Genomic DNA, 24,777 nt, shown 5'->3' with positions numbered 1-24,777 from the left:
AGGGAAGCTTGGGTCTCCATTGTTGCGGAATGAGGCCCAACCCCCAGTCTGTTCCAGACGCTGGAACAGCTGAGGCCCCTCAGCCCCTTCCCAGGAGAAGGACACAGGCCTCATCTGGTCTTCCCCACTGAGGTTTCAGCCGTAGGCAATTCCACCCTCTCTCCTGAGGGGCTGGATCTAAAGGCCAATGGGAGACAGACAGGCAGTGGTGCTGGGTGCCATGATGAGTCAACAGGCTCGGCCCACTCCCGGAAGCCTCTGGAAGGCCCTCACCTCACTGAGCCTCAGTTGGCTTCTCTGTAAAATGGGAAGAAAGGTTGTTGGCCTGCACACAGAGGCTAGTCTCAGCAGTCACCTGCCCTGAGAACGAAGCAGGACCTTGCACAGGAAGCGGAAAAGGGAGAATAGCTTCATGCCCTTTGCCTCTGGTGGTATCAGGCTCTTCCCTGCCCTCCCAGGGCCCACCCAGTTGCAGCCAGCTGCCATGTAGCTCCCTGTCAAGGCCTCCTACTTTTGAGCCCATTAGTCTTGCCTGCCAGTTAGGAGGGGGCGCTTGAGAGTGGACTCCATGGTGTCCCTTCCACCTGCAGATGGCCCTCCATGTGTGCCAAGGAGCTGCCACCCAGCAAGAGTGAATCCGAGAACACCGCTAGTGCCCAGTGGCTGGAGCATCCTTGGTCATTGCTGTATGGTCAGAGCTAGCTGGCTCCAGTGTATTTCCAAGCAAGAGAACATGGAATTTCAGCTCCTCCCATATTTCCAAGAGCAAACAGCAGAAGTTCTGCAAGACCTCGCTGATTTCTTTCTGCAGCCCTTGACCACCAGCCATGTAGAAATTATTTCCTCCTTCTCCAGGTGGACAGAAGTTGTTTTCATGGCAGGGGTGGGGAGGTGCTGGAGGGGGAGCACTGGGCAGAGAGGGGAAAATCCCTGATATGGCAAGTGGAAAGCAGGCCGTTTCAAGATGGATCCTGGAAAGGGCTCAGTCAGCCATCCTTTGGGGGCATGTCTTGGGCCATAGCTGCAGACGCCACAAAAATTCTAAATAAGGATGACAAAAGCTGTGAGAATCAAGCATTATCTGCCAGGGAGTTTCCAAGGTTCCTCTCTGGGCTTAAAAATAACTCACAGTCAAAGAACTAAGAGAATGGAAGGAGAAAGGGCCAATTAGTTGAAAGTAACTGAAAAATTAAAGGAGGGAGAATTCACACAAAATCTCAGGCACGTGGCACTGTAGGGAGGTGTCATGGGCCATGCGGTACTCCCCCAGTGAGGGTTGGTTTATGTTCCTCAGAAGGAGGCTGCAGTCTTTGGAGCTGACTTGGGCACTTGGGTTTGGGTCTGGGCAATCTGGAGACCAGCTGGTGATAGAATCACACTAGGATGAACCTGACTCAGTGGCCCCACTTTGCAGATGGGGCCGACCCACCACCAGGTGCTGTCCTACAACAGGGAATGAAACTGAATATTTTAGGCATGCCAGTGGGGGTCGGGCCCAAGTGTCAGGGCAGCTCTGTCCTTGCCTGGGAATGTCCATCAGAACCCAACAAGATTGAACCTGGACAACAAGGATGAGAAACACCATGCAGGGCCCAGGGCACACCCAGCCAGCAGGATGCAGTGCAGGGGACCAGACTTTTATAGATATTTTTATAATGACTCTGAAATTATTAAAATAAATACAGACAACTAAAAACCTAGGTCATTATAAATATAAACAAACATAAGAAGCCTCTGCAGGTGGGAAGAAGACGGCAGAAGGCTGAGCTGGAGCTGGAGAGTGCCGCAGTGGTGAGTCCCTTCAGTTTGCTTCTTGGCTTCGTGCCGTGCGTCCCAGACTTAAAGCGAAAGAAAGCAGAAACCCAGAAACGCCACTAGGCACAGGCAGACAAAAGAAGCCCCAACAAAAGCCTGCTTGGTGCAGCCAGAAGGCCAGGGCAGGGGCAGCCTAGCAAGACAGAAAACTTCAGACAGTAACTGCTCTAACTCCAGCCCAAGCTCCAGAGAAAACCACGGCACCACTCCGACTGGCCACCCCAGTAAATGCCGGGGGAGGGGCCTACACTTCCTCCCTCGACAGACCTTAATGAGGCACCCCAACCCCCCACCTCCAGGGACTATGATACCAAGGTGGTGTTTGAGAGGCCAAGCAGGGGGCAGCCCTCACGCACTGATGACCCCTACACACTTGCCCTCAGTCTGCAAATCAAAACATTTGGGGTTTGTCCAACGGTGCACAGAACACTTTTGTTTCATGTGCTTTTTTTTTTTTTTTTTTTCATTTTTTGGCGGCTGGCCGGTACAGGGATTGATCCCTGGACCTTGGTGTTATCAGTGCCGTGCTCTAACCACGTAACTAACCGGCCATCCCTTCATGTGCTATTCTCAGCTTGGAAAGTGTTGTCAAGTAAGTTGGTGAGCCTGTTTTTGTCTAAAACCATTGTGTTGAATATCACTTCTGTATTTTTTGGCTAGGACTGTCATAACAAAGTGCCACCCACCAGGGGGCTTAAACAACATTTATTGTCTCATAGTTCTGGAAGCTTGAAGTCCAAAATCAAGGTGCTGGCAGGGTTGGTTTCTCCCGAGGCCTCTCTCCTTTGCTCACAGATGGCCACCTTCTCACTGTGTCCTCACATGTGTCCTCTCCGTGTGTGGCATCCCTGGTGTCTCTCAGTGTGTCCAAATTTCCTCTTCTTATAAGGACACCAGTCAGATTATATTAGGCCCACCCTAACAGCCTCATTTGAACTTAATCACCTTGTTAAAGGCCCTGTCTCCAATTAGAGTCACATTCTGAAGTACTGGGGTTAGGGCTTCAACATATGAATTGGGGGTGAGAGGTGGGTGGGACACAACTCAGTCTGTAACAATTTCTTCTAACATATTTAGTTAGTGGGCTTGGGGTGACTGTCAATGTACAAAAAAAAAGAAGCTGTTTGAAAGTGATATAAATTTTCAAAAGCATTACAGTGAAAAGTCATTAATGGGATGGCCATTAAGGGAGGCAGGTCTGTGTATATATCTTTGCTGGAACATGCATAGAATATGTCTGGAAAATTCACAAACTGGGAGCAGCTGCTTCCAGAGGACATTACTGGTAGCTGGGGACAGAGGCAGGAGAGTTCGCTGCACATTCTATAGGATCTTTTAAATTTTATTTCATGCGTATTCTAATAAATGAGTAAAATACTGATTTTAAGTGAAGGATTGACTGAAGTCCTCTACAGTAGCAGGGACCTGTCTGGCTGTTCTCTGCTCTGTCCCCAGGCCTGTCACAGAGCCTGGCACATGGGAGGTGCTCAGAGTGTGTTGATAAAATGAACAACTGGACAAGGCAGTGACTTCCTGCCTAGTGTTGGACGCAGGGACCCTGATCGGCCCACCCTGTGACCCCCTCTCTGTCTTTCCCCTTCGGTTTGCAGACGGCAGCAGAGACCTCCAGGGGGCAACAAGGCCCAGCAGCACGGTGACCACCAGCCAGGAAGTGCCAAACACAACAGGGACCACCAGAAATCCTACCAGGGGGGCTCAGCACCCCACCCCTCAGGCAGGCCCACCCACCACGGCTACAGCCAGAACCGGCGCTGGCACCACAGCAACATGAAGCACCCACCAGGCGACAGGGGAGAGACAGGAGCCCACCGCAATGCCAAAGAGACCATGCCCACCGAGAGCCCCAAACCTGAGGACACCCTGGGGGACACCGGGCACAGTGGCCTCGAGCCCCCCTGCAGCCCTGATGCCTTGGCCCTGGCAGCTTCTGAGAGTCTGGCCCCCCAGCAGCCAGGGGGGCCAGAGGCCGAGACAAAGCGTAAAGACAGTATTATTCCCGAGCGCATCGGGGAGCGGCCCAGAATTACCCTGCTCCAGTCTTCCAAAGACAGACTGCGGCGAAGGCTAAAAGAAAAGGTACCGGTAATTGAATTTTTGTTGTTCTCTTGCACCGGGGAGGACAGCCAAGAGGTAGGCACTTTGGAAGGTGGGCTCAGGGCAGAGTCTTATTGCTTTAAGGGTCTGGGGAGCTGTGTGGAAGGAAGCAGAGGCTTTGGTTGCTGCATGGACCCACCCACCAGGCCACAGCTGCCTTGGGTACCAGTGGGCCACCAGAGAGCAGACCCGTGGCCAGCCTGTGTGAACCCCTCCAGGACATTCTGGCTCCTCACCTTCTGGCCCCCAGGAGTCCCGGGGAGGGCACTTGGTACCCACTGCCAGCCTGAGAGGGGGAAGAAGAGGATCCTGCCTGGGGGTGATGGGAGGGATGCAGGGAGGCTTTTCGGGGGTCAGATACTGCCCTGTTCATGCTAAAGGGCATTTGGGGAAATGTTGAGCTTATGAAATGAGGGGTACTGATGCTTCTCCCAGAGGTAAGTGCCATCCAGGCTGTGGTCCCTGCCAGGATGCAGAGCAAAGGTGAGTTGGGCAGTGGGAGCAGGCTGGCCTCTGTCTGGTCATTCCCCGCCTTCGTCTCCCAGCAGCCAGTGAGGGATCTAAGGTGCAAAATGTAAGACAGCTCCACCCTCCGCACCATGTGGGTTCCGACCTGTGCTGGCAAGACCTCAAGAGCGAGGTCTCCATACATCTGCCTCCCGGGATGCTCTTTCCTCACCCCAGGCCTGGACCACAGCTTTCGGAGGAGATAACCCAGGCCTCCAGAAAAGGGACCGGGATTTGCCACTTGCAGCATTAAGTCCATTGTGTTCAGTCCAGCACCCCCACCCATCAAGGGTGCAGGTCAGGTCACCTTAGGGAGGAACCATTCCGGAGAAAGGCCAGCTTGCCCATGCAACAGGCAGAGCAGTGGAGCCTTCTTTCTGGGGTTCCTGCAGAGCTCCATGTTCTGGGCTTTTTCTCCATCTTCCCTCTACTTCCTTCTCCTTGACCTTTCACCCCAGATGCCAGGCCAAGGCCCACACTCAGGCAGGATGAGGCAGGTGAGACCTCCTCCCAGATCAACTCTTGATAAAATGCTGCTCCTACACCCACAAGTGCCCCCCGTCCCTGCTCCTCCTCCGTGTGGGGACAGGCGGCTGTGAGGTCCTGGAGGAAAGCCTCACTGTTCCCTTACATCCCACAGGTAGGTGCCTGGAAGAGCTTTCCAACTGATGGCCAGTGCGTGGTCTTGGCCTGAAGAGCTTCCAGGACAGGTTGCTGTAGCCCAGCCAGGCAGAAGGATTATGAACTAAGTTCTCTAGAGTTCTAATAAATGTAACTGCTGGGCAGCAGCATGCAAACAGCTCGGGCTTTAAATCCAGCAAACAGGCTCAGTCCTTACCCTGCTTCTGATTGGCTGGGCAACCTTGGGAATGTTACCTAACCTCTCTGAGCCCCCCTTGTCTGTAAAAGGGGTGTAATGCTACCCACCTTACAGACAGACTGAAGATTAAATGAGCTAATATGTGGAAAGACCCCCATGGGTAGTTATTATGCAGACCACCATTCCTGCGCTGGGGCCTAGATGTTCAGGGAGTGGGGTATGGAGGGAATGGAATAGATAAGGTAGATCTATAGCACCCACAGATCAGTGTGAAGGACTCCCCTCAGGGGCGGCCTCCAGGACTCCTGGACCAGGAGGACATAGGCTTAGGCTGAGGCTGGGTCACTCCCAGCTCTGCTGGGTGCTCATTCCAAAAAAGGGAAAACCCTGGGAACAGGTGAGCCACCAGTCCTATCCTGAACAAGATTTGTATCAGGGAAAGTAACTCTTCCTTTCTCTCTTTCAAGAAATAAGTAAAGCATTAGATGTCCATTGGGGTGGTGAGTTGTCTTCTTGGCCCAACTCAGGGACTCTGACTGGCCTTCTTTGAAAAGGTGGGTGAATCTGAGGGGTGTGAGGAGAAGGAGAGAATTCAGCCCTCTCAAATGAGAGACCAGCTGCCCTTGGAACTCAACCCCACAATGCTAGGGCCCAAGGCAAGCTATAGATCTTCTGGTCTAACATCACCATTTTACCAGTGGGGAAAACGAGGCCTAAAGAGTGAAACCACTTGCCCAAACCCCATGGATAGAGGCAGAGGGCAGGATCTAGAACCTTGGTCTGTGCCTCCCGGCCCAGATCTCCACTGCTGAAAACAGAAGGGCAGGGGCAGGAGTCTGAACCTGCCTTTCCAAAAAGATCTCACATCCCTGCAGTTAATTGCATCACATTCTTAGCCGCCAATCTATTGAGTTTGAGTAAATACTTTTGAGACATCAGATGCCATTTTCTTCCTCCTTCAGTCCTTGGTCTGGCCTCAGTTGCAGTGAAACCTCACAAGGGTGTAAAATTTTTTTGTCTGAAATTTCCCTCCTAGAAATGCCAACCATTTTAGTGGCACATTGGAGTATTCCTTGGTGTGTAGTATCTGTATGCAGAAGGCCAGCAGAGTCTCCACAGGACACAAAGCCAGGGTCATGGCCACATGGAAACCTATCCCCAGAGAACATGACTGTCCTTGGGCATTCAGAGCTGAGGGTGTGGGGGACAAAGTGGTCACTCCCTGGGCTACCTCCAGCTACCATTGCAGGCATTTCAGGTCCTACATGCCTTCCTGACCTATTTTTCCTATGCTTATTTTCTCTTTGACCCTATTTCTTATATGTTAGCTCATTTCATCTTTTATAAGCCCCATTAAATCATTTCTGGATAGGACATTTGATGGGTAAAAAGAGAAACAATTAAAACCAAGCTATATGAGAATCATGGGTAGGAGCTAGAACTTGCAAGAAATATCAGCCTAGGATGTCACAGGGACCAAGAAAGATGTCAACAAAGAGCCTTTGGGGCATGAGGGGTCATGGGCAGAGGTAGACATTCCCAAAGGGATCAGCCTCAGGTCCAAGAAGGTAGAACTGGGTCCTTCTTTCTGAGGGTGGCAGCCCTCCCTCCAAGCCGCCCCCCGCAGAAACCTGGGCTTCACTCAGGCACACTTGGTTTGTCTCCCACACCCCAGGATGAAGTGGCCGTGGAGGCGACCAACCCTCAGCAGAACAAGATGGACAAATTGATTGAGATCCTGAACAGCATGCGGAACAACAGCAGCGATGTGGACGCCAAGCTCACCACCTTCATGGAGGAGGCCCAGAACTCAACCAACTCCGAGGAGATGCTGGGAGAGATCGTACGGACCATCTACCAAAAGGCCGTGTCCGATCGCAGCTTCGCCTTCACCGCCGCCAAGCTCTGCGACAAGATGGCACTCTTCATGGTGGAGGGGACCAAGTTCCGGAGCCTGCTCCTCAACATGCTGCAGGTAACCGGACACTGACAGCTGTCCATCCCCACGCCCCCGGGCCCTCCACAGTGCTGGGTTATTACTAGAGAGAGGGCTGCAAGTTCTGACCACAGTTGAGCTTTTCCCAAGTTCCACCCTTGCCCAATTAATTATAGAAAATTTTAAAAAGGCATCAAGGGGCAAGAGATGAGTGGCCAGATTTGCGTATGTTTGTGTAAGTGCTCCATGGTTACAAGGGACCAATATACTTTTATGGATGCTTTTTGTTTAACCAGCCTTTCCCTCTTTCTATTTTCATGATAAGAGGGCTGGCTCTTGGTCTGAACCTGACTCTGGGCTTTGACCTCTCCCCATCTGAGCAGACATGGACTTGCTGTGGACTCCTCCTTTCCACCTCCTCCTCCTCAGGACCATCCCCTCAGACCTTGGCTGTAGCTGGCACTGAGATGGATTTGAGCAGAGTCATTTGGGAGCAGGACAGGGCCAGTCTGTCTGCTGATACAATGGGGTTCCTGGCAGAGGGAAAGCCTGGAGACCCAACACTGTCTTGTTGGTCAGGACTTCTGCGCTCCATACCCCTTCACCTGCAGAGCGCTTAACCCTGCCCCTGCTCATTGGCTCCTCCACGGAGACCAGCTCCCGTGGTGGTGTTCTTGGCATGAGTGTGTAGTGGGTGTGGGTGTGTGCGCTCAGCCGAGCCTGGTCAGGACTTCTGCGCTCCATACCCCTTCACCTGCAGAGCGCTTAACCCTGCCCCTGCTCACTGGCTCCTCCACGGAGACCAGCTCCCGTGGTGGTGTTCTTGGCATGAGTGTGTAGTGGGTGTGGGTGTGTGCGCTCAGCCGAGCCTCGCACTCTTTCATCTCACAAGTCCCTGCTCTTCCGTTGTGGGCGGTAGCGGGTGAATTGGTGGCATCGGGGAGCAACAGCAGGGAACATGGCATGGCGGCCACACCAGGCCCCAGAACCAGATATCCCTGGAGAGTCTAGGCTGGAAGAAAGACATCTCTCCTCCTACTTTGTACTTGAGAGACTAGTTGAGATACAAATGGAGCTGCCAGCCCAGGTGAGGTGAAATGGGAGATAAGAAAGTAGAACTACAGAGCTGAAGAGACCACCTGCAGTTCTGTCTTACAAGGGTGACCAGATAACAGAGATCTAGACTGCATCCCTTCTGAGAGTCACAGGGGGCCCCCCCGCTCATAATGACGCCTCAACAGCTGGTGTAAACGAGGGCATGGGGTCACCGTCATTTAACCACCTGGTTCCTGGTTTCTATGTCTTCCGTAAAGGCTGGGAGGAAGTTGCAGCTGGGGGCCCTGTACAGCCCCCCACGGGGCTCTGTCGCTGCCAGCCCCTCTTCGCATGCGTCTCGCTCAGTGCAACATGAGCCCTCCCTGGCCGGCCTGGGCTGCTCTCTCCAGCTCCAGGCCCTGATCGGGTTCCCATTCCTGGATCGCCCGCACTCCCCTGGTGACGAATTCCCGCATTACCTGAGGGATTTGCACATCGGGCATGTTCCTCGCGGGCCGGAATGTCCTGGGAGAGTGTGGAGGGTGACGGGCAGGGAGAAGTCTGTCTGCCACGTACCACCAGGCATGGAGAAGTCAGGGACATGATCAGCCTGTGGCCTTGGCATTTGGCTTTTGGTTTTGGTTTCTTCACAGAAGGGCCAGGAAGGGACAAGAGTTCTAGACAATGGCTGCCAGCTCCAAGTAACTAGCCAGAGCCAGTGGTGGGCAGACATACCGGGCATGGGACACCCAGGGAGGGTGGCTGGCTACAGAAGCCACCCGAGAGAAGACATTTCTCCCAACCGCCCCTGTTAAGAGCAGCCTTGCTCTGGGATACGCTCAGCCACCAAAGGAGCTCCAAGCACACACCTCTTGACCAGCCACAAGGTACACCAGCTGAAGACAGGTTCCAGCTGTCCCCACAGGAAGGGAACTGTTTGGCTGCATTTAACTCAATATGTCCTCTTTGCATTCCCCAGCTGACAAGTTCTCGTGGAACTGGTGTGCTGAGAGACACCCTTTGACAAACACTAGGGCAGGGAAAAGCACTAAGTTAAAAGCTGGGAAGCAAAGGTTCTAGACCTGATTCAGTCGTCGTCAGTCAAAGCCTGGCCTCTGCCGCTCCGCTGGGGCAGCACTGACACTAGCCCCCATCTGTACACTCTACAATCCCGTGCTGCTGGCGATGAGTCAGGGCCTCGGGAAGGGACCCAAGTGACCCCCGTGAGCCTCTTCCTTTCTCACTCTCCCAGGTCTTGCCACTTGCATGAGACAGCCCTGGTTCTCCCTAGTCCTTACAAACCTGCTTTCCCCATATTGTGTCTCAATGATAGGTCTGTCCTGAGAGATGTAGGCTTTGGGACCAGCCCAAGAGACCTAACCCTATTGATGCCACCTTGTCTCTGGGGCAGAGGAGACCTGGCACTCCCACATCAGGCTTCCTGCTCCCCCACCCTCCAGGCAGGCTGAACCTCTGCTGCATCCTGGGTGGACAGGCCCCCTCCACACACCTGTCTAGAATTCACTTCCCCCTTCCACCCCGAACATCCACCCCTTTGTCTTCATGCTTCAGGTGGCGCTTGGGTACCACTTTCCAGGAAGCCTGCTGCAATCCCCTCTCTGACCTCCTTTAGCACTCTGCCCTTCTGTCCCAGCACCTGTCACCCTGTAGCCACAAACATCCAGTCACCCAACTAGTATTTACTGAGTATCTACCATGTGTCAGGCACCAGCCCAGAGGCTGAGAATGCAGCAGTCAGGAAATGTATGCAGTTTTGTCCTTAAGAGGTTTGCAGTGAGGAGGATCAGAACTTAACCCAATGACTTCATGAACACGCAGTGACAAACGGGTACGTGTTGTTGTCTACCTCTCCTGGGCTCTGCACAGTGCCTGGCTCTGGAGCACCCTGGGGGATCCTGGAGGATGATAATGGATGATTGAAGGGGAAGGCACTAGAAGCCTCCCCTCTCCCTTCTCCTAGACGCAGCTCACATTCTGAGGCCATTTGCCTGGGTGGAACATTTATGGGGTGGGTATTCAGAAATCTAAATGTCCCCATAGGCCACCACTCACCCCTTCTCACCACCCACAGCCCCAGCTTCCATGTGAGTCAAGGAGGGAGCCCCTTGAAGGGTTTCACCAGAGGGCTCGATCTGGCACTCAGACCCAGGTCACTGGGCTGACATGGGAAGGCAGGCTGAATGTGCTGGCACAAGGCTGCCCCTGGCCCCTTCTGGGCCCCCTTATTTCAAGGCTCAGAGGAGGCCACCAGGTCTGACTGGGCCTCCTTGGGCTTTGCTGCTCCTCTCTGCAGCCCTGGAGGAGTCAGGTTGGAGCAAGCCTTTCCAGGCAGCATAATTCATGGCCACTCACCACCCAAACCCAAGAGGTACAAGAAAGGAAGCAGTGGGCCTGGGTCATCAAACCCCACTTTCCCTCTTAACACCTATGGGGACATCTTTTACACCTGTTTCCATTGTCTGGAGATCCTTGTTTCTATGCCTGTCCTGGCAGCCAGTCCTGGGCCCGGTCTGCAGAGCCCTTCCCTCCCCTTTCTCCCCGAGGCTCGCACTCAGCTCCATCCGCTCCAGACCCACTTGGTCCTGGGTCCCCAGCCAGCCCCTGGTTCAGTTCAGTGGCCTCTGAGACGCCCCTCATGTGGCCAGGTTTGGCTGCCACCTCCACACACAAGCTCTGAGACCCGGCTTAGTGACGCTGGCTGCAAAGGGGCCAGGGTGTGAAGTGCCCCATGAGCAGGGCTCCCAGCAGCTGTCTTTGGACATTGCCCTCCCTGGCCGACTGCTCTTGCTGCCTGGGCTTTGGCAATGGGAGCTGGCAGCATGGAGGGGAGCGGGGCAGCCTCTGATGTGGTAGACACTCTGCAGCAGAGCTCCGAGGGCAGCTCCCACGGTGTGGGAATTAGGGGGTGGGAGGAGGTCGAAAGTCCTTTAACCCTTCCCAGCCATACTTAGCATCTCCATCTCAAGGAACCCAGAAACACTGCCCTCATGAGCCAGTGCCAGAGACCCTGGGGTCTCAGTGGACCCTTGTCACCAATCCCACAGCTCAAAAATGGTCTTCAATTTTTACATCCAAACTGACTCTTTTTTGCCTTAGGTGAGGCCCTTTTCTTTGTAGTGTCTCTGTAAATAAACTTAAACAGACATTTCTTAAATGTCTTTTACATGTCAAGCATGTAGTCTTCGTTAGATCAATGGCTCTCAAACTTGAATGTGCCTGTGAAGGACATGGGATTTCATGTAAATGCAGATTCTGATGTGTTAGTTCTGGGATGGGGACTGAGATTCTACATTTCTAACAAGTTCCCAGAGGACGCTGGTACTGCTGGTCCAGGGGCCACACCTTGAAGTAGCAGGTCATTGTATGACTGATGGTTTGTAGGTTATGGGTCAGTTTTATAGATGGACAAATTGAGGCACAGTTTCTTATCAGTGTGATTGTCATAAGTGGGGAGCCAGCCTGGGAACTGCATTTCAGACACCGGGTCTGGTTTAGATCATTGGTTCTCAGCCTCACTGTACATTAGAATCACACGGAGAACTTGAAGAACATATTGGTGCAGGAGTCCTACCCCAAATCAGTTGAACTGGATTCTTCAGGAAAAGGGCCTGGGCATCCTTTTTTAAAGAACTCCCGGTGATTCCAGGGTGCAGCCAGGGTTGAGCACCACTGTTAATACCCCAGAGATACCGGGACTGTCCATGATTGTTCCTTATGAGCCAGCTGGCTCTGCCCGTCACACCACGAACCAGGCAAGAAATATGCATCAGGTGTTGGGCTCTTTGCTGAGTGATGTGGAGGACTCGGCTGCTGAGACAACTCCTTCGGCTCTCCCTGCCTCGGTTTCCCCTCTGTAGAGTAGGGGAGTCGGTCTAGACCATCCCAGAAGTCCTTTGCCTAGCTCCCTCACCATCATCCTGAGACTTCTCCCTGAGGTGATGAGAGCTGCCTTTTCCCTCCCACCAGCCTTTTGTTCTCTGTCTTCGGCTTCTTTCCCCATTTCCTTTTCCTTTCTCTTGGCCTCAGACATTTGTTGGAATAGCTATCACGTGTTACAGGAAAAGGACCTCACTCTCACCCACATTGCCAGGCTGTGCTGAAGGCTGGGCCACCTGGTGAGGCTGGGAGGTGATGAGCTTCACAGCTCAGCCTGTCTCACCCTCCCCCTCCCCACCGAGGTTCCCCCCCTTCCCCATGTTTGCAGAGTCACTACTAACTATATTATGTGCGCTGATTAATTCCCGACTTCCAGGAGAACGTGGGATGCCCAGAAGTAACCAAGACTATCCCCTGATCCTCAGCAGGGAATTGTGGTACGATAATGGGAGGGGGGTGCTCCAGTTTCACGGAGAAGTAAAGAATGAGTGTGCCTCTTTTTATGGGACCTTTGGAATGACAGGAATTGGAGGCCTGAGCCCCTCCACCCAGCATTGCCCTGTCACGGCCCCAGGACTTCCACGTGGGCTTGGGAGTGCTCCCTTGCCGAGCCAGGCTGGGCAGTGCAAGTTCAAGCCCTCCTCTGCTGAAATGTGCGCGCCCTGTTCAGCCAAGAGGCGTCTGCCTCTGAGCTATGCAGAGCAAAGTATTATTAGAGCAGGCATCAGTGTGTCTGTAACTGAACCCAGCTCTCCCTAGCAACTGTTGCCAACAACACATCTAACAGAAGGATGCGATACCTTTTTTTGAAGAAAAAAAAAACTCAACCAAGTTGTAAACACAGCAGAGCTGTTGTGAAAAGACAACACAAAACCAGAATCTGGCATGTAACCAGATTTCAAAATAAATTGCTCTCCACCAGCACCTTCTAGAAGACAGCCTCTTAAAAAGCTGACCTCGAGCTGGAGAACAGATAAACTCTTCAGAGTGTCTGGCTGGGTCACCACTAAGCATTGTGTTTAGGATTTTTGACACATAGAAACTCAATTGGGCGGTGACTCTGTCGAGTCTCTCAAGATTTTTTGGTCTGGCTGTTCCTATCAGTAAATCAAAATATCTTGTCTCACTCAAGCCCTGAAGACGTATCTCACTAAGCATTGTGTTTAGGATTTTTGACACATAGAAACTCAATTGGGCGGTGACTCTGTCGGGTCTCTCAAGATTTTTTGGTCTGGCTGTTCCTATCAGTAAATCAAAATATCTTGTCTCACTCAAGCCCTGAAGACGTATCTTACCCTTGCCTTACCTTAGATGTATGTGTCTACTCCAGGGCCACCCTGTTTCTCCCATCGTCCTGCTCCTCTCCTGGTCCCACATTTGCAAGCTTGGGAAGAGGAACTGGGCCATCTCTCTAACTCTGTTCGTAAGGGGGAATCTCCTTCTCTCTGGTTTCTCCCAAAGTTTCTGGAAAATCAGAAGTCATTCCCCTTTACCAGAAGTTTGGACTTTCTAACCCTCGTCTTTTACAGAGGATGGAAGGAGAAGGACTAACATTGATTCTTGGAGTTCTGACTAGCTCTAAGTTGTAAACTCTTTGAGGGCAAAAGTCCTGGCTGAATTACCACCTATCGCCAGTCCCTGGCTTCGTGAATTGTACATAATAGATGCTCACTAAATGCCCGTGGAAGGGAGAGATGGAGTCCTCAGTCTTGGGTACCAATGGTCCCTGGGGCAGGAGGGGATTTTCAGCCCTTCTGAGCACTGTCATGTGTGTGAATCCCGGGTGGGTTCCAGGGCAGGGATCCTTCCCCAAGTTTACAGATGGAAGCTACAAGGTTCACCCAGAGTCCCAGGCCTTCCGGGGCTCCTGGCTCCCGGGCCACTCCCCACATAGGATGTAAGGGACAGAAACCTGGGAAAACCAAGAACTTGTCTCAAAAAACCATCAGTGATGATTCCAAAATCCACCCAGTAGAATAATCCACCGTGGCTCTAGCGGTTGCTGTCTCTGAGCTTCCTGGGCCTCTGGAGGGCTGAGGACACCTGAGGAAACACCTCCACTCTCTTTTTGCCCAGGTCCAAATGAACCATGCAGTTCAGATCTCCCCTTTCCAGCCTCTCCCAGACCCCTTCCCTCTTCTGCACAGCCATCGCAGAGCCGATGTGCACTCCAGGCATGTAAACTAATTTTAATGTTGGCCCAAGCCAGGCATACCCGGGGATAGAAGCACGTTGTTCTGTGCATTCCAAAGCCTGAGCAGAAGCCCCGGGCCACATGCACACTGAGCTCCCCTCCACGGGTGGCTAGAAATTAGGAGGGGATGAAGCAGAGGGCTAGGGACAGTGCAAGCCACCTTCCCCATGGGCAGATTGTGGAGGGTTTTTTGGAGGCCTACAAAAGTTTGTTGTTGTTTTTGTTTGTTATGTTTTCCTAAAAACTGGCTGGCATCTGAGCATCCTGTGAGTCCTCTGTGCCATGGCCAGGGAGGGGCTGCAGAGCTGGTGCACACATTCCCCTGAGGTGGGCACCAGCAGGCTCGCCTCATGTGTCCCAGGAGCTTGAACCTCTATAAAGGGCTGTGGCAGCCCCTCCCCCATCCCCACCATAGGAAGAGTCAAGCCTGGCTCATACCACCATTCTTAGCCCACCCTGCCAGAGCCAGAGTGAGCAGGAGCCATGTGCCTCGTTGCCAAACTTGTTGTCTACATTTGCTTTGGAATGAGTGACTTTTACCCACATTTCTCCAATCTTTGTTTCTTCCTCTCAACAAACACTTCTGGAGCACCTGCCCTATACCACACACTATGGGAGACCCTGTGTATGTGTTGTCATCTCAGCTAACATGCCCAACCCTCTGGTCTTCTCTCACTTTGTACAGGTGGAGGATACTATCCAAGCCTCAAGTATTTTATTCAAAGGCTCCAGCTGGGATATCTCGAAGTCAGTATTTTGACCAGATCTCTGAGTATTCAGTTTGGAGGAGGGGGGCCTGGGGACAAGGTGGCTTCCAAAAGTGCTAAGCCTGAGGTTCCCTCTGAAACTGTGGAGTGCTCAGTGGGACAAAAGCAGCCAATGATTTGAACATAAAAAAGCATTTTGATTTTTAAATCTGAAAGTAAGCAGTGGAAAGTAAAGGACCATTGACCCTCAGTCAGTCCTGAAAGGAGCCCAGGACAGCAGCCTGCCAGGCATCCTGTCATCAGGTGGGCACTAGGCATTGCAGAGACCAGAGAGCTTTCCTGCAAAGCCAAGCACCCAGCCTCCTGGCTCTGGGCTACCACTATTTTCTTTAAAATCAGAGCGCCCCCTCTTGAGAAAGTCCACATTGGCTTTTGAGGCCGCATGGATTTTTGAGGACCTCCCAAGAGACCTACCGCTGGCCTTCACGGAGATCCAGATGTGTAGGAGCTGTGGGACCCTTGGACAAAAGTCACTGTTTCCTGTAAAAGCAGCCACTGCCCTGCATTGTTAGGAGTGAGGATGGCTCAGGACGGTGCAAAAGGGGAGAGCCAGACAAGCCTGCAGCTTCCTGAGTCCAATCAGCAGGGCCATCTGGAACTGCAGGCATGATCACTTTCTCCAATCTCATTTCTCTAGACAGGATTTCTTGCCCTAGGCAGCAAAGCCAAGACCCTGAGAGCCCAGTGTGGTGGCACCAACTGCTGCCTTGACACCGATTGTGTGCATTTGAGACATGTCTCTGCACCCCAGTTTCTGTCCTGTTGCAAACGCATTCATGTACCCACAGCCCCCAGCTCAGAGTGGGAGACCTGCCCTGGCGGGAGGGCTGGAGATGAACAAGGAGCCCTTCCGACTTGATCTCTGGGCCTCGCATCATAGATTCCCAGAAGTCAGCCTTGGCCTCAGTCTTGGGGCAGCATTCCCACATCCTGTGCTGACTGAGTTTGGCAAAGATAGGCAATGCATGCTTGTAGCCCATGGGTCCTGCCTGGGGTGGGCCCTGGGGTTGACAGGTGCCCCCTTCCTTCTAGTCAAACCTGCCTCCTCCGGGAAGCCTTTTCTGGTCTCCCAGTCCAGGCACCTCTCCTTCCTCTGACCCTTTAACATTCACTGTGTGTCCCCTTCATTGAGTCTTACAGACTCATGTTTAAGCTTTTCTTATCTGAGGCTTGTGTGCCTAGATGTCTTTTGGACAACGAATGTCATCATTGTGTCCCACCACCATACTGGCACATAGTAGGTATTCAGCAAGCACTGGTTCCAGGAGCTTCCATCCAGTGGGAACAAAGGAGGACTGGGGGCATACGTGGTGACCATACAGGCCGCAGCCGCGGGAGGGAATGGCATGCTGTTCTGCTCCCTCCTGTTTCTGGGCCAGGGGAGCTTTACCCCAGTCAGGAATTATTTCGCCATCACCCGTGTCCCTTGCCAGGCCGTGTCCTCTTCCCTGCACACCCTCACCCCCCACCCCGGCTTCATTTTCCATGCTAACTCCCTGATAGACCTTGGCTGGGCGCTTCCCTGTCTGAGGCTGCCATGCAGAAACAGGCCCTGCAGATAAGTGGGTTATCGGAGAAGGCCAGCTCGGGTGTCCCGGGCCCCAGAGGGTCACCCCTGGCTGGTTGGCAGGCAGTTCACCCCCAGCACCTCCTCCTCCTCTCTCCCCAGAGCCAGGCAGGCAGGAGACAGCAGATCCTTTCCCGCAGCTCAGTGAGTGGCCGGCCCCCAGCCGCCACCGGGAATCTGAGCTATGCTAAGCGGCTCCAGATCGCAGCATCTCTGCCCTGCCTGGGCACGGCCAGCCCAGACAGGGCGCCTCTACCTGCCGCGGCCGCCACCGGAAAGCTGGCACCGCCTGGGCCAATGGAAAGAATCTCCCTGCAGGTTATGTAACTGCTTGCCGCCCTGTCCCTGGCTCCCCAGGGAGGCTCCCAGCCACCACCGAGGGAGAGTGGCAGACCTCAGGCAAGGAGGGGACTGCAGAGGGTCACTCTTTCAAAAGGAAGAAAATAGTGTTGAGTTGAGTTATTATGCGAGGTCCTCCTCTGCACCCAGCCTGTGCAAGGCTTCAAGTAGACCAGGGTGTTCCCTGAAAATTCTTGAGGAGCTCAGAGGTCTGCCCAGGCACAGTGGTAAGGAAGACTTGTCAAGCTGGAGCAGGTGGTTATGAAAGAAAGAGAGGGAAGGTCAGTTTTGCTATTGTTTTCTTGCGTTAGCTTTTTTAGCAATTTTTTTATTGTAGTAAAATACAACAGTAAAATAAGATCTACTACTTTAAGCATTTTTAAGTGCACAACCCAGCAAACCAAGCACACCCACAAGGCTGGACAGCCATCATGGCCACCAAAACCCTTTCATCCCAAACAGAAGCCCTCTGCCCCCTAAACAATAACTCCCCATCCCCCACCTCCCCTCCACCTTCTGTCTCCATGAATCTGCCCACTCCATGTACAGCATACCTAGTGGAATCATACAATATTTTTCTTTTTGGCTTATTGCACTTAGCATAACAGTTTCAAGGTTCATTCATGTGGAAGCAGGTGTCAGAATTTCTTTCTTTTTCATGCCTGAAGAATGTTCTATTTTATGTATATAGCACATTTTGTTTATCCATTTATCCATCAATGGCCACTTGGGTTGTTTCCACCTTTGCCTACTGTGAATAATACTGCCTTGAGTAATATCTGTTTTGAGTCCCTGTTTTCAATTGGGGTATATACCTAGAAATGGAATTGCTGGATTATATGAGCATTTTATGTTTAACTTTTTGAGCAACTGCCAAAGTGTTTTCTGAAAGGGTGTTTTTGATGGGAGAAATACAGTGAACCAAGACCCAAAGAAATAACACAAGTGACGGACAATGAGGACACTGTCTTACCTGGAGTCAAGCCGAGAGTTGGGAGAGGTCTGCAAGATGGACCAGCTAAGGACCTGAGAGGCAAAAGGATTTGGACTTGATAAAGTAGGACCCAGGCAGCATTGTTGGTTCCATAGTTGTAGAGATTCAGAATTGATTAAAAATCATAGAAAGATGTAGACCTGAAGGAGGTATCTGTAGATTGTCTGGTCCAACACACTTATATTATACACGAGAGAGACTAGAGGCCCAGGGAGGTTAGAAGAGGCCATATATTAGGAAGACGTGTGTGATGGGTTATAGGAGGTTTCACGTCTTACGTTAGGGAAGCAGGGCTTTTAAGTGACCACACTTATCCCTTGTGCAAAGGGGAGCATGCACAGATTCGAGCCTGCCCAGCATGGGACCAAGTATATCCCAAGCAGACTGCGTACACACCCTGATCACACACCCAGACCCATGAAGCAGAGAGGGCCCAAGGGCCCCCACACCACTGAGTTGTGCCCTTACCTCCTGGCTCATTCACTGAGCAAAGGCAATACCAAATGACGGGGTAGCTTAGGAGGCATTTGGAGATGGCCAGACTCTAGTTAAAGATCGTAAATATCTGTAATTGAAATAAGTGCATTTCTGAGCAGCTGCATGTAAATTGGAGCTCCACATATTGGACTCACACTTACCACCAACCCCACTAGACAAGAATCGTTGCGTTACTCTGGGTGTTAAAAAAAAATCTGACTAGAGGAGTAATATCTGTAAAATGGGGTTAGAAGCAGAGTTACCTAGTATATCAGTCCATCTCTGTTGCTTATAACAGAATTACCTGAAACTGGATAATTCATAAGTAAATTAAATGTATTGCTTGCCCTTTCAGAGGCTGGGAAGTCCAAAGTCCAGGGAACACACCTGGTGAGACCCTTCTTTGGTGGTGACTTCAGCTACGCAGTATATCACATTGCAAGATGGCAGATGGCTTGAGCGGAGAGAGCTCCTCACATGCTCTCCTTTTAAAGCCATCAGAACCACGCCCATGACCAACAGTAAACCATCAAATGGATTAATCCATTCAAAGTTCCTAGAAGAGGCTCCAAGTAGAGACCACTCTGAGATGCCCACACAGACCTTTTCCACAAGCCCATGGGTCCCCAGGAACACTAGATCTTGGGGTTTGGATACAACATTGAAATAGCCCTGGGATCCAGCCACAAGGAAAGCTCTCAGAGGACCTGGTGCTTGGTGGAAGCCCTGCTGGGTGACCTGAGTTTGGCACTGTTAAAGCCCAGCAAAGCAGGGACCGTGGGCCTCTACCAGATAGTTAGAAGCTTGTTGGAGGAGCAAGGCCAGCTTGACAAAGCAGTTTAGGAATGTTGGGGGAGGCGAGCCCTGTATGTGGAGGAGGTTGGGGAAGGCATCCTGGAGGAGGTGGCAGGAGAAAAGAGGCAGGATTTGGGTGAACAGAAGAAAACGGGAGGAAAGAACCAAAGCAAAGGCTTGTAGGTGATTGGAGCCTGTGGGATGAGTGGGGGGGGTGGCAGTGGGGCAGGTCATGTGCTGCCAGCTGGACGAGGGTGTTGAGCACAGGGGGCTCCTTGAGTGTCAGCCAGCCCAGGGCGAGGCTGCCCAGCCAGACCGTGACCCCGGGTCATGGTAACCACACTGGCCTGTTCATCTTGCTGGCACCTCCTTCTCGCTATTTTAGGCCAAGACTATATTTTCACCCAAAAGTAAAACTTCTACCTCAAGAGTCATGAGCTTCCTGCCAGCCTCAGGCCTCGGGCAGGCCTTGGGCCAGAGGCAGGGAGAGCTGCCACATCTGGGACCCAAACCAGCCCTCTGGGGGGCTCTAAACCCCTGGGTTTCACCGAGGCAGGTGGTACAGCATTAGGGGGCTGGCATCCGAGACTGGGAGACCCATGGCCACCCCTCCCTGACGAGTGCACTACCCAGTAGGAGAGGGCAAGTTTCCAGGTGCCCACCACCTGGGGACTACTCCGTGCAGCTGCGGGCAGGACGGGTCCACAAAGCAACCTTCGTAGCTTTTACCTCACCCTTCCCCATAGAAGCCCCTTCTCCTCCTCCCAGTACATATTTTCTGGCCTCTCTCCAATGGTGGAGCAGTAGACAGGAAGTCTGAATCCAGCCCCTTGCCTAGCTTTGACCCCTCAGCCTCAGTATCCCCATGAGGCAAATGAAGGTACTGGGCAAGGTGTGGTCTGCAGGGTCAGGTCTCCCCAGCTCTGCAGCAGGATCATGGCACCTCCGTCCATCTCTCACTGCCTGGAATACATTGGGGTTGGGAAGAGAAGATGGGGGTTTCTCAGTCTGCAACCTGGCAGATGTTCACCAGAAGTGGAGGCAGCAGAAGCTGAGGATCTAAAGTTCAGTGTAAGAGGAAACTCCCTGGGCTGCAAGAGACCCGGGTTCGAGCCCCAGCCCTACCTTTCTCTAGCTGGGCCACTTTGGCCAGTCTTTCCACCCTTCTGGTGTCTTCCTCACCCATAAAATAAGAGGGTTAGAAGAAGTGGTCTAGAAGTCCTCTCCAGCTCTTTATTATTCCAAAGCAGACATGCTGGGCATAGAGAAGGTGCTTGGTAAGTGCCTGTTGGTGACTGATTGGTCAGTGGGTTGACCAGTGAAAAGCAGACTCCTTCCTCCAACCTCCCCACCCAGGCTGGTCTACAGTCCTGGCCCTTTCTTCCCCACCTTCCTGGCCCCTTCCACAGAGTCTGGGGCCTGATTGGCTTTCATGTCCTCTGGTGACTGCACCCCTGGGTGGCCAGAGTGACCTGCAGGGGGCACCAGCATGCAAGGCCGGCCTCAACTGCCTGCTGCCGCCTCCCAGCATTTGGCATCCTGGGGGTTCTCCCACAGGGAAGACTTAATTCATGTGATGGTGACTGTACCACCAGGCCACTCTCTTGTGTGCAATCTGCAGCCCCTCTAGTACCCCAGCCCTGAATCCAGAAACCTCTAGCTGAGAGTTGGACTAAAACCCCCAGCAACCATCCCCATCCAGACCTCCAGGGATGGTCAGCATAGTGCTAATTCCCATCTTATACCCAAGGCAGCTGAGGCTCCTGGAGGCCACAGAGGTCTCAGCTTAGAAGGAGGCTGGAGCATGGGTCCCAGGCTCCCTAAGAACAGTGCCTGTCCAGAGGTGCCTCTCTCTGTGCCCAGGGACCCAGCTGCCCTTAGGAATGAAGAAGGATTAACAGGCTCAGCTGAGGCTGCAATTTTTTTTTTTTTTTAATGCATTGGTTTGTCTCAAACAGCAGGAAGAGGTTGTGGGGAGAGCCCTGGGTGTCAGCCAGCTTCCCCCACTGCAATGGGAGGGGATGAGAGGGACTGCAGCAGAGCTCAAGAGCAGACCATGGGGCAGGGGTGCACAGAGAGCAGGGGGCAGCCTCACCTGGCCTCAGCAGCCTTGTGAAGGGACAATGGGGAGCTTCTGTGGGGGGTCATCTCCCTCCTTCGTGCCCCATTCCCCTCAGGCCTCAAGGCTCTCATGCCCCCCAGGGGTAGCCCTGGCAAGAGCTGGCAGCCTCCTGGACCCCAGAACTGGCCTACCTTGGGTCACCAGCAGGGGGCAGCTGTGGGGTCACTGGGTTTCCATGCCACCAACTTGATGGCCCATGCCTGGGGTCCCTGGAGTCCTTGCTGTACATTGTATGGAATCCTCTGATAAGACTCTTACTGGGGTTTTTCAGCAGGCACCCTTGTTGAGATGTTCCTAATGTGGAGGGCAGTAGGTCACAGAGCCCTAGAGTTCTAGAAAAGTGTCTGTGAGCATCCTGGGAGCCTGAGTCAAAGGGCAGTTCTCAGCCTGTCTTCTAAGGAACTTGGGGCGGCCAGGTAGAAAATGGGGTTGATATTTTGCAGCTACTTACTTATTTTCTATTCATTCAGAAATGTTCGTTGTTCAAATGGCACATTAATTATCAACCAGGGAACAGGAGCCCAGGTCTGCAGGAACACAGAGGAGGAGGTGAGCAGGTCATACATGAGCTAACAGAACAAACGTTTAATCCCCCAGAAAATGCACTGGGGGAAGCCACGGGCATTCCCTTCTGGTAGAGGAGGTTCCTGATCTGTGTTCACTGATGGGACTCTCCACGGGGTTTGTACACAGAACCACAAGAGAGGGCCTGGAGCAGCGGGGGGACCTGGGGGGTTGGTCATTCAGGCTCTGGGCACATTAGTTCCTGATCTGTGTTCACTGATGGGACTCTCCACGGGGTTTGTACACAGAACCACAAGAGAAGGCCTGGAGCAGTGGGGGGACCTGGGGGGTTGGTCATTCAGGCTCTGGGCACATTGGGACAGGGATGGTTTGTGGTGGGTCTTGAGCTCTCTGTTTCTAATTTCTGCTCCTGAGCCAAGAAGGCATCTCCCATCACCCACAGTGGGATGGGGATGCAGGAAGCAGGTGGGTGAGGATCCACGGGCAGGCGAGGGTTGGCGCTGAGTGCCACACTTCACTGAAATGCCAGCAGCCAGCAAGACAGGTGTGGCCTGGGGCAAGCATCTGGGGTGGACAGTGCTCCCTGAACTCTGTACCATTGTGGGAGCATCTCACCACCACCTCATAGGGACACTTCAGCCCAGCAGGTAGTGCTGGTCCCTGGAGATCCCAGAGCAATGATCTCTTTCCTTCTGCTCGGGCTGATGATGGCATCCAGGAAACCACTTCAGCAGCCATGAGCGAACAGGCTGGACAGCCCCAGTTTGAATCCTAACTCTGGCACTTCCTAGCTGTGTGGCCTAGCGCAAGTTGTTTTCCCTCTCTGGGCCTCAGTTCCTCATCTGTAACATGGGGCTGATAGATAACACCTGCATCACTTGGGTGGATGAGGCTTGCAGGGTGAGGATCACAATGTCAGTGTGTGCTGGTGTCTGGTGGCTCCTGTCAAGTGTCCGGCCAGGTGCACTCTTTACTCTTCCCTTGCAGTCGGGCAGACACTTGCAGGCATTGATTGGGCACCAGCTGTGTGCAGACAGTGTGGGCCCTAAGTATCCTTTAGACTTTTGTGAGGGTGGTGATAACAGTCCTATTTTACAAAGAAAGTCACAGAGAGCTTAGGGAACTTGCTGGTCAGCAACAGTAGCAGAATTAGAGCGAGTCCCTGTGCCCTATGCCCTTGCCCTCAGAATGTGCTGCCACCTGAGTGCCTTGGTTGGTCAGAAATGCTTCTGTGGGTGGGTGGGGCAGGTGAGGCCAGGTATAAGGCAGATGACAGGTTGCAGGGAAAGGAGATAAGATGCCATTTAGAAGGCTGTTTCAGAGCCTCCACCCACAGACTAAACAAAGGCCATGTGCTCTCCCCACTGTCATCTTATGACCAAAAGAATTTGGAGACAGCTTCCAGATCCTTGCTCAGCAGGGGGCTTGGGGCTGCTACTTCCCCTCCCATCTTGCTGGAGAGATTGTGGGGAGGGGATAGCAGCTCTCCACCATGCTGCAGACAAGCAGCGAGGTGGCTCCTTGTCCTCCCAGGCCAGCCTTGGTGTCTCCTCTGTGTCCTCCCTTAGACCCGACTGGTTTCCAGCCCATCATCCTCAGCATTTACAAATGCAAAGAGAAGGAAACTCAGTTTGGTTTGTTTGGCTCCCACTTGGCAGCCCCAGGGCCGGAGGCTGCAGCCCAGGGTTAGGGTGGGTCCTGGTTTATGGGGCCTGCCTGTGCACTGGGCACTGCGCCCCTGTGTGCAACCCTGTGGGCAGGTGGCTGGTTGAGTGTCCTGTAACAGGCTCCAGCTACAGAAGCCCTGAGCAAGCAGATCATGTCTCAGATGAGGCTGCACACCTCAGTCACCTGTCTGGGCCAGAAGAAGGTGATGGCTCCTTTAACTAGTCCCTTATGCACTGCTCACCAAACCCGAGGTCAAGCCTGCAAAGTAAAAATGAGACAGAGAGAGAGAGCGCGAGAGCGCCCGTGTGCTGGCTCCTCTCCAATGCTCCAAATTATTAAGAAGTGAAGACCCTGGGGTGTGAGCCGAGGCAACTGGGTTGCCCAATCCTGAAGGAGCGCTTCTAAGGTTTCCCCAGCACATGGCCCAGAGTGTCACCTGGAGAAAGAGCCTCCTTGTAAAAAGCTTGCTTCACCATGCTTTTTTGAAAAAACTCGCCCCAAACAACTTGATTTATGGTGATCCCGTACATTTCAGTGGCAGCAGCTTTGCTTTAGAGTTGAGTTAGGTAGCCCAGGGCTCAAGGCTGAACAGGTCAGAAGGGGCTGTGGGAGGGCGAGGGACACAATCTCGCGAGCTGCACTTGCACGTCTGCGACGTAGCTCTGTTCATATCCTCTCCCTGCAAATGTGGCGGGACACCACAGATGGCCTGGCTCCTCTGCCTTGTAACGGAGAAGCTTTGTGTGTGGGACACTTAAAATATGTGCATGATGTTTTGGGCCATTGCAGCCCCTATCTCCTCACCCCCCAACCCCCCACCGTGCGTCCTCTCCTGCCAGCCTGCACAGAAGAGGCTGTTGGAAGCCGGTTGGAATGAAAACCCTGCAGAGGCAAGATGGTCAGACGCCAATTCAGCGTAACAAGCATCTATTGAGCACCCTCTGTGTACCTGGGGGACAGAGTGCTGGGGTAGGGCTTGAGGAGTTGGGGAGTGCAGACAGGCTCAGAAGCCCATCTGTCTCTTGCCCCTCTCCCCGGCCCCCTCTGTCATCCCAACCCTTCCTGGCTGGCACAATTATTCCTGTACTCAGATCACAGAAAACTGGCCAGTCAGTATGTGTTTGCTGGGGGAGTCACAGAAGGCAGAGACCCACTATCCCAGCCTTCATGGAGCTTCTGGCTTTGCAAGTCCCCCCTCCTTTCT

General features: G+C 53.0%; 1 protein-coding gene across 1 annotated transcript in view; it reads left to right on the top strand.

Moving 5' to 3' along the window:
- Nucleotides 1–1,253: 1,253 nt before the first annotated feature.
- The window catches only part of LOC103609133 (CBP80/20-dependent translation initiation factor-like), a 42,534-nt gene continuing 19,010 nt past the window's right edge, over nt 1,254–24,777 (top strand). The window contains exons 1-3 of the mRNA XM_008593491.1: nt 1,254–1,258; nt 3,426–3,912; nt 6,933–7,232. Coding sequence (XP_008591713.1) covers nt 1,254–1,258; nt 3,426–3,912; nt 6,933–7,232 — 792 coding nt within the window. The remainder of the gene's footprint in view (nt 1,259–3,425; nt 3,913–6,932; nt 7,233–24,777) is intronic.

Source organism: Galeopterus variegatus, unplaced genomic scaffold (genome assembly GCF_000696425.1).
Source record: "Galeopterus variegatus unplaced genomic scaffold, G_variegatus-3.0.2 Scaffold9238, whole genome shotgun sequence".
NCBI lineage: Eukaryota > Metazoa > Chordata > Mammalia > Dermoptera > Cynocephalidae > Galeopterus > Galeopterus variegatus.
This window is presented reverse-complemented; position numbering and strand designations above follow the sequence as displayed.